At 42.9% G+C, this 10,274-nt stretch overlaps 2 protein-coding genes across 4 annotated transcripts in view; both read left to right on the forward strand.

Annotated features, from left to right (window-relative positions):
• The window catches only part of prkcaa (protein kinase C, alpha, a), a 140,154-nt gene extending 137,760 nt beyond the window's left edge, over positions 1 to 2,394 (forward strand). For both annotated transcript variants that reach the window (XM_012827488.3, XM_031563582.1), the window contains one exon: positions 333 to 2,394. In XM_012827488.3, coding sequence (XP_012682942.1) covers positions 333 to 503 — 171 coding nt within the window. In that variant the 3' untranslated portion in view covers positions 504 to 2,394. The remainder of the gene's footprint in view (positions 1 to 332) is intronic.
• A 7,098-nt stretch (positions 2,395 to 9,492) lies between these two features.
• The window catches only part of cacng5a (calcium channel, voltage-dependent, gamma subunit 5a), a 25,073-nt gene continuing 24,291 nt past the window's right edge, over positions 9,493 to 10,274 (forward strand). For both annotated transcript variants that reach the window (XM_031564078.1, XM_031564079.1), the window contains exon 1: positions 9,493 to 9,848. The gene's annotated coding sequence lies outside the window, so the exon portion shown is untranslated. The remainder of the gene's footprint in view (positions 9,849 to 10,274) is intronic.

Genomic DNA, 10,274 nt, shown 5'->3' on the forward strand with positions numbered 1-10,274 from the left:
GACTGTTAGTTCAGTGTGGTGTATTTCATGTGATATGAGCTTTGTCCACGTATGACTATTAGTTCAGTGTGGTGTATTTCATGTGATATGAGCTTTGTCCACATATGACTGTTATTTCAGTGTGGTGTATTTCATGTGATATGAGCTTTGTCCACATATGACTGTTATTTCAGTGTGGTGTATTTCATGTGATATGAGCTTTGTCCACATATGACAGTTAGTTCAGTGTGGTGTATTTCATGTGTGGTGCTAAGGATGCTGCAGCTGACTAATATCTGTCTTTCTCCCTCCCTCTCCCCGTCTCTGTCTGTGTTATTGTCTCTCTTTTGCAGGGTGGCAAAGCGGCTGAAAACTTCGACAAGTTCTTCACGCGCACCCAGCCCCAGCTGACCCCCCCGGACGAGCTGGTCATCGCCAACATCGACCAGGGCGAATTCGCTGGCTTCAGCTTCATCAACGCCCAGTTTGTCGCCCCTGTCCTACCAGGCGTGCCACCCGTTTAGACCCCTATCGTCGTCGTCGTCCCCAACCCCAACCCCTATACCTTTAGCCCTTCCCTTACCAATTAACCCCCTCACAAACTAAAAGCCAAAACTTACCCATTTTCTGACATTGGGGACTTGTCCAATCCAAAGCAAACCCCCTCTGCTTTTTTAGGCCAGTTGTAAGAGTACTGCCATTATCATTTATTTTCTTTAATCATGTTTTAATCCAGTCCACATTGAGCACTGGACTACTAATACATATGCATTTGTTCATCCACACCCTTTGGCGTGGTGCCCATTTAGCAAATTACAGACGCACTTATAATTTAGCAACCTGCAGTTCCATACTTCTTCACCTGCCAAATGCCACAGCTGCCACGTGGTGATACGAGCGATACTGAAAACCAGACCGTGCTTCCTGACGCTTTATGCTCATAGCTCTACACACAGCAGTCTTCCCTTATTGCACAGGGCAATTACCAAGTTGTAGAGGTACTGTAATAGGGATCTGCTGGCGGCCAGCATTGCTCTTGAATGTTGACTCTAGGGTGATCTAACATTCTCCGAAGGTTTACTCTTAGTTGGTTGTCATTGTTGTGTTTTTTTATTGTCCCCCATGTTTAGCCTTAGGTCCTAATTTGGCATGATTTGAGTTCATGATTTGAGTTCATGATTTGAGTTCACGATTTGAGTTCATGGGTACACGACCTCAGAGTAATGAGAGCGCCATATGTGATGTGAAACATATGTGCCTGCATTTACGCCAGAAACACATCAGTATATCCAGAAATGTGACTTAATTATTCGCGCCATGTAGCTGTGACGCATCAGACTGATTTTAGACCAGTGACACACTAAACTGTTCTTTCGCTTGCACACGGCCAGTTTATGCAGAAGTCAGCCAGTATTGGTCAAAGCTAATCATTGCTCTCATCTTATAGGGACATGATGTGATGCCTAGCCACGTCGCATTCTCACACACATTTACTCATACATACTTAGCATTTGACGGCAAAATGGTCATCAGAAACTGCAGGTTGTTTTCAAATGCATAACGTAGACCACTTCAATCATGAATAGAGACTGTGTACACAGTTAATATTTCATCTTAGCAAATCTTATTACAATGGCCATACTGTTAATGAGTCTCTAATAGACTATTGAAGATGTATGATTATAAACGATGATACAAGAAGTGAAGGTTGTTTGTAGAAGAAATGAAGTTAATCAAAAGAATGAAGTTTTATGCTACCTAGCATATCTTTAATTTTTCGGTACAAAATGAAACACCTTGCCAATAGCACGCAACCAAGTATTACATTATTTTATGAAATTATGTGGAAATCTTATAATTTCTTCCTGTTTACGTTTTGATTTTAGATTTACATGCATAAATCTGCTCTCATGTGATGTTTCCAGTAGGAATAATTGATATCACTGTAATATCAGCAGTGATTTAATTTTTTGTAAATATTAATGAATTATTTAATAGGAAGCATAACAACATGCAGTTTTTATACCAACCAACTGAATGTGCTTTTATTACGTTAGATAGTCGAGGATATTTATATGTACGATAACCCATAACAATTCAACTTTGTAACCGGTGGGTAACCGTCTTTAAAAGTTTTTCAGAATCAGCCGATGTCTACACTTACAGAGATTTAAACAGATTTATCAGATAACTCATTGACATTTTTCATATCATTTTGTTCATGCGGGGGGGGTGGTGGCTTGGCTGCAGAGTATGAGCTGGTCTGGATGTCCCCTGTTTGGCTGGGGTCTCTGTCTGTGTCTGTGTGTCTTTGGCTTCTTCTGACTGCATGAGGCAAAAAAACACTCTGATTCTGCATGACTCAAAGTATAGAGCGTTTGCAGCATGGTCTAAGTGTCGCAAAAGAAATAACCGTGAAATACTATGGGAGGCTCACAACTCAGCTCAAAGGCGGTGATGACTGGCTCTTCATCTTAGTAGATGTTATGACATATATATTATATATATACATACACTGTATGTATATATACACACACACACATATATATATATATACAGGCTTCTTTGTTCTTTTCTCCCTGCTGTTGTTAATTTGTATACTTTATGTAGGACTATCATCACTGCCATGCTCATATCAGAAGCTTAGCCATGGCTAGACGTTAACCTCAGAGTCGGTGTCACATTTCAAATCACATTTGCTGTCGTTCATAAAAAAAAAAACTGTCCGATAGTTTTGTGTTAATTCCTGCGATGAGTCTTCAGTACGGAACACTTTCACCATCCTGCACAAATTCTGCCTGTTATTAGCTTCATTCTAACAGTGCTTTAAAAAAAAAAAAAAAACTTATAATAACCAAGATAGGAAGCACCTGTTGACCGCTCTCTCTTCCACCATGTCTCTCCTAAATGCCACTCTTTTTTTACCAGTGCCAAACAAAGAACAGACAGAGCCCGACAATAGCAGTGTTGCACTAACTGTAGTGATGTTTACGACTTAGTCTCTATTCTTTTGCCTCCCTCCGCCTGAGGGGAGCGCTCTGGTTGCCACCGTCAGTCCATCACTGAGGACCCACAGCTAGATGTTATCGCCTGCTTGTTATTTCAATGTGCTCAGGTGGTGCTGATGCAAGTTGAGTGGCGAGTTGTTGTTGTTGTTGTTTTTCCGACCTGATTAGCGTTGTTTTGCCAGCCTTGAATGCGATGTTCCACGTGTGTTTCTCCGACCTGCCTATTAAACCTCCCGGTGCCTCTCTTAATGACCGTCTGAATGAGTGCATGGAAAGGGGGAATGTAAGGTAAAAGGGGGGGGGGGGGGGGGGGGGGGACCCTTCTGATGGCTTTGAGAGACTGAAGTATTGAGGGGAGAGTAAGAAAAGACATCCGCCTGTTTTTCTCTACGCCACTTGCAGCTTCGGTTGTCCGTCTTTATCCTCCCTCCCACTCCTACACACAAACACACTCTCTCTTTCTCTCCCCCTCTCCCTCGCTCCCTATATCTCAGTGCCTATCCAAACAATTGATCCTCACCTGTAAGATGGCACTCCCCTGCCTACCCCCACGCCCAAAGCTTTATAGATCCCAACATCTCACCAGCGCAGATTAATTATTTCTCTTGGTTATCAATCTAATTATGACAAAATTGACTTAATAGGACATTTTTGCTCTTTTTTCATTTTTGTCTACCTATAAATCTGAAACGTTTGACGGCAAATGGGCCAGGTAATTAGCAGTTTTGTTTTGTCTGCTGTCTTTTTCTTTGTTTACATCATAGGTAGCTCATTGTATGGACATACTTTCTTTTTAGAGTTCATGGCTTTTGTAGGCAACCTAACCTCAAATCTTCAATATTTTGATTTATATTCTAGGATATTTCTATATGACTTCTATATGTCTAGCTTACCCGCCTAACTGTTGATTTGTGTTCATCCTCTTTCTCGCCCCCCTTTGTTAAGTGATCCACCTTCGTGATGTTATTTTCTCTGCATGAAGAGATAGATTCAATTGAATAGGACCAGTATGTTTTTTTTTTTAGCAGTTTTGCTTTTTTTCTTCCTTTCTTTGTCTTTCTTGCTTGCTCTCTCTCTCCCTCTGTCTGTCTTTCTTTCTTTTCTCTCTCTCTCTCTCTCTCTCTCTTGTCGAGCACAGGATCAACAGATTGCCTTATCTCATACTGTTCTCTCCAATGTTCCTTTGTGATGTTCCAAGGTTAATGAAGCGCTGCATCTGTCCCTGTACATAATGATATAGGTGTCTTTAGCCTGTAAAAGAAAGAATATATTGTATTTTGTAATGGTGTATGCTAGCCACGCCCCCTCCTGATTCCTAAAATTAGTCAATGCTTACCTTGCCTTGTAACCAATAGTGTAATTTGTACCTAATGTATGATACTGCAAATAAAAAGAAAATGGAAAAAAAAGCAGCATTCAAATCGTGTGACTTATTTTGAATCATTAAAATAGCTCTGTGTTGAAGAGTGGGTTATTTTCTAAATTGTGTGTTTATATATATTCTATATTGAAGAGTGAGTTGCATAAAACACTTCTGAAATCAAAACTGACATGCTATTTGCTTTACATGCTATATGTGGATATGAAGTATTTTAAATCATACTTTAGTACTGCACAGAACACGCTTGATTAGCTGTGGATTGTAGTGGTTCCAGTATGGCATTCTCATTGCCAAGAGATGTGAGCTCGTTGGCCTTTTTTTTTCATCTTACGTATCTCTAAAGAAGAGCTGGAAGCGGATGAAACTTTAATGGCAGCGGAGCTCAAAAGAAGCATGAAATTGAAATCGTGAATATTTCATGGTACTGGTCGTCGGGGCACCAGTCGGGTTCTGAGGTCCACTCCAGTTCAGCCCAAGCCTTTTCCTGTGGTTTCTTCCCCGAAACCTGCCCTCCTCATCCTCCCCTCTCCTCCTTCATGGGGTGGCGGCGGTGGCGTCTCTGTGGCCTTGTTTCGAGGCGGCTGTCTCTGGAGGGGACGACCAGACGTGACACAAGGCTTTAACATCATGCTCCACGGGAGCCCTGATGAGTGCAGGCTGACAGGACAACACGATGTGTCACTCGCTCGCCGAAGACAGAGCAGACGATGTCTCACTCGCTCGCCGAAGACAGAGCAGACGATGTCTCACTCGCTCGCCGAAGACAGAGCAGACGATGTCTCACTCGCTCGCCGAAGACAGAGCAGACGATGTCTCACTCGCTCGCCGAAGACAGAGCAGACGATGTGTCACTCGCTCGCCGAAGACAGAGCAGACGATGTGTCACTCGCTCGCCGCAGACAGAGCAGACGATGTGTCACTCGCTCGCCGAAGACAGAGCAGACGATGTCTCACTCGCTCGCCGAAGACAGAGCAGATCCCCAGAGAGCTCCTGGATGATGATGAGGGGGTTAGAGGTGGTGAGATAACGGGACTCCCAAAGGCAGGCGGCTTTCTTTTATGTCTGGGTTTGACGGAATGAATTCACCCCCACCCACCCCCGAAGTGTGACCATGCATATAAAGCAAGCAATGAAGTAAAAACTAAATGAATGAAAGAATTCCTGAAAGGGGAAAATTAATTCATTACAACCTTTACACTCCATTTAAACTGTTTAAAATATCAATACCGTGTTTTTTCTGACGTAATAGATACTGCCAGAAGAAAGCAGTTCCATTGTTAACATCCCAAGAGGGAGAATAGTGCCAAGGACACTTATGTTTTAAGTTATTTGTTTCTTCAGGAATTTGGTGCTATATATATTTCAGACGTACACATATGTAACCACAATGTAATCATATATAAGCATAAACCTAACCCATGAAACATAACACGTCTAGTGTCATAATAGTGAATCCTGTATATTTATCTGAAATCATTTCAGCGAGGAAATACATTAATGTGAAAGCAGTTGAAGCCTGTAGTACCCAGTCTGGAGAGTGTGCCAATGTGATCTCTGTGTCCATCCTGAGGTAAACACACTCATACACACACACACACACGCTCATACACACGTGTGGACATACTCACAAGGTACCTTATCCTTCACGAGTGTTTTCGCACACGCACCTCCTCTGGCATGTGTGTGTGTGTGTGTGTAATCTCGTTATTTTGGAAGCATTCACTTTTGAGCTGTTAACATTTCTCAGCTGTCGCCTTTATCCCATTAGACACGACTCCCTCAACCTTGGCTTCCCCCCCTCATCTCATCTCACAACACAGCACTCTAATCTAGAGAGGAGCCTCTGGATCTCTCCATCTGGGTCTCTGCACAATTAACCAGTCGAAGTGTGTGTGTGTGTGTGACCTTGTGCCATACTTGCTGTTCCACTCAGTCTGATGCACGAGGCAGGGAAGAGGACACCAACAAAACAGCACACTTATACAGCATACTTAAACAGCACACAGACTGTATTTTGCCTTTGGATGCTGGCCAGTTTCTTTTGATCCATTATAAGAAGGGCTGTAGCTTTTTTTTTTGGTGGCTTTTTTTTCTTTTCCCAGGGCCACCAATATAATTAGTCTTTTGAATTAAATGTATTGGTTGGCCATGCGAGGGCTCTGAGGCATTCCTTGGCCAAGGCTAATTAAATTACTTATCCAGCATATGACAAGAGTCCTCGTTTTCATGCTTCCAAAGGGGAGGAGCACAGCGTTTGTTTACAGTCTACGTGTCTCGGCTGACCTAAATAAATGTAGTTACAACATCAGGTCTGGAGATGACCTCAGTTTTTAATTGTTCAGCTCTGTCTTTAATCGAATGGGGAAAAAAAACAGGGTATTATGTGCTCGTGTGAGTGTAACCATGACGACGTAGGTCAGAGGTCAAGGGTCAGGGTCAGGTGTCGCCCACACGGGAAGACATAAACTGTGACTGGATTAAGTGAACTGCAGCAGGATTCTCATCTTGCACATTGAAACACACAATAGTCCAGGTGTAGGCATTCCTCCTTCCATCCAGTCCCTCACAACAAATCTGCCTTCCCCTGTCAGATCAACTGTACATTTCATTCCCTTGATCTACATATAAAATGCTGTCGGTGGAGACCACTCCCCTGATAGATGAACAAGTTCTGCATGTGACCACGGCCAACATGAGAGAGACCCCCCTTCACAGTCAATTCAGGCAAAGCTGCACGACCAGACAGATTCTTAGGCCGAGCCATCAGGGTCTGTGCTGAGCAGCTGGCAGATGTCTTCAACCTCTTGCTGTCCTGGGCAGTCATCCCAGCATGTTTCAAATCAGCCACCATCATACCAGTGCTATAACCTCTGACCTCCACCCAGCCCTGTCCAGCCTGGAGTGAAAGAACAGCTATGTGAACATGTTGATGTCATTGACTCTGCATCTGGGTGCTGAACTTCCTCATGGGGAGGCCATTGTCAGTCCAGACCGGCAGCATCACCTCCAGGACCATCACACTGAGCACCGGCGCCGGCACCGGGGCTGTGCGTTCAGTCCACGCAATATCCACCTCCAACCCCATCATCAAGATTGCTGGTGACACTACTGTGGTGATGCCTCATGAGCAGCAATGATGAATCGACCAAAGCTGGTGAGATCACAGGAACTGCCCTCCCACCACCCATCCAGGCCATCTGCGACACGCGGTGCCCCCGGAAGGCCCTCAGCCCATGTCCACTTCACCCTTCTACCCTCTGGCAGGAGGTACGGGAGCATCCATGCTGCCTCCCACAGCCTGGCCAACAGCTTCGTCCCTCAGAGGCTGTGAGGTTCCCCAACAGCCTGGGCACCCAGTCCATCCACACACTCCTCCCCTTGGTTGACTGTCAACCATCCACCATTTTGCACAGCAATCTGCACTTTGCCACTTTAAAAGTACTGTCACTTAAACTGACCCCTAACAAACCTCACTGCATACACAGTTCTGTTCACCACTCTACAACACACCCAACTGCACACCTTTTGATCTAAATTGCTGGTACTACTGCCACTGAACATGGTCTAACTTCTGTCCGTGTCAGGTCTGTTTTTTTGTGTATATGTGTTCCGTGGTTTGTAGAGTGTGTAGATATGTCCAAAATCTGTTTTACATATTAACATTATAACTTCAGTGTACTTTCTTTTGTACTTTTATATTATATTTGTTGTGTTTTCAATGTTCTAGGTTGCACTGTGGTCCTCAAGAAATGTAATTTCACTTTTATGACATAATACATATGCGGAAATTACAATAGAAAGCTAACTTGAAATGCCTTGCTTTGTGTAAAACGTGCTCATATTTGTACAAACGTACCCCAAGATTGACATCAGAATGGTTCCATGCTGCCGACTACTGAACGGTAGTTTAGAGCCTCCAAATCACCCTGAAACAGACAACCAATGTGCTCTTATGTCGTATCTGTTGCAGTGGGTAGCTTCTTACTTGTGTCTGACTGTTTTAACCAGCCTGGTGAAATAGTCTCCCTGGCACACATAACACAGTGTAGCAGCAGACAGGTGAAATAGTCTCCCTTGCACACATAACACACACAGTGTAGCAGCAGACAGGTCTGGCCTTTAGCACCTCAGTGGGGTCCTGTTCATCCTCACAGTGACCCATGCCTCAAGTCGTGTATAATTTAATAAAAGATGCCGTGTCATACAGCAGATGGGTCTAAATAATAAAGTAAAAGACCATATGTCACGTCCTTTGAGCTGTCCATTGCTAAATTTAGCATAGCAGCTCAGACTAAAGCCTACGATATTGAACAAGCATGTCCACAGTACAGCCCACAACATAGCATTGTGATGATCTATAGTATAATGACTGTAATCATAGCATTGTGATGATCTATAGTATAATGACTGTAATCATAGCATTGTGGTGATCTATAATATAATGACATTAATCATAGCATTGTGATCATATAATGACATTAATCATAGCATTGTGATCATAATGATTGTAATCATAGCATGGTGATGATCTATAGTATAATGATTGTAATCATAGCATTGTGATCATATAATGACCGTAATCATAGCATTGTGATGATCTATAGTATAATGACTGTAATCATAGCATTGTGATGATCTATAGTATAATGACTGTAATCATAGCATTGTGATGATCTATAGTATAATGGCATTAATCATAGCATTGTGATGATCTATAATATAATGACTGTAATTACTATTCTAAATTACAACTATTTTCCCCTTGAGCTTTCTGCTTCACACCCTGTAGAACCATGTCCAAACTATAGTACTTAAGCACTGTAGGGGATATGATTGATGAACTTTTGTATTGCCTTGTTATTGAGTCCTGATCTGTAAGATGACCTCTTGGTATTGTTTTGCTGTTCCTACCCTATTAACTTCTATTTCTGATATAATATAATATAAAATTAATCTGGACATGTCCTACCCATATCCAAAATGCTTAATTATGTTTATCTTTCCCATGTGCTTCACATCAGCATTTTCCTGCTTTCAGAAGTGAAGCAACTGCATGCTGTCACTATCTTATCACGTGAAGACTGACGAGCGTTCATGCTCTGTGATATTAAAAAACCGCTGCAGCCATCGCAAACCCCATTCCTGCCGTACACAAGCTCGTTTGGATATGGTTTTCCTCACTCCGCACCTGAGTGCTATGTTTTTTATTATTGCGAAATAAAATGTAGTCAAATTTTTCTCTGTCTCATGAGAATTTGTGCGAACGCTTCAAAGCTGCCCACCTGCCGGCGCGAAAGCCAAGTCGTGTGCGCGCCAAGCGCTCATTGTCCTGTTGTGGGGAACTGCGCGTGCTCCACACTACCCCTCTCCAGCTCTCTCGGCATTCTACGTACATACAGACAAGTGTAGAGCACAACACATCAAGAGCGCAGGAGCAAATAGAGAGAGAGAGACTTTACATTGAGACTTCTGCGTGAAGGTAAGCCTTGTCATTTCTACTTTAAAATATCTCAGGGGAAACATGACAAGTTACGCATAAGTGAGTAACCAACGAAATGTCCTTGTGGACTGGGTTTTTGGTAATTTACTCTCTGCCAGATACTTTCGAGCCATAACGTGCCATCACTTGTTGTTATTCGCGCTTTTTAATGTGGTTTATGAATGTATGTGTTTTACTTTATTTTAGAAGTAGTTTGTATGTCTATACTACTTTTGTAGTAGCAATACTACTTTTGCGTTTGCTTGGTCAGGGTCTCCTCAACACATTCGCTTATAGAATAATAGTAATTTATCAGTATGATGGGACTCGCAGAATAGTGTCGTGTAACTGCAGGCGTTGGTAACACACGGAAACCTCACGGACATTGAGCGTTGGGATTCCTGATTACACTGACCCGACTATCTG

Source organism: Clupea harengus, chromosome 26, assembly GCF_900700415.2.
Source record: "Clupea harengus chromosome 26, Ch_v2.0.2, whole genome shotgun sequence".
In the NCBI taxonomy this organism is placed as follows: Eukaryota; Metazoa; Chordata; class Actinopteri; order Clupeiformes; family Clupeidae; genus Clupea; species Clupea harengus.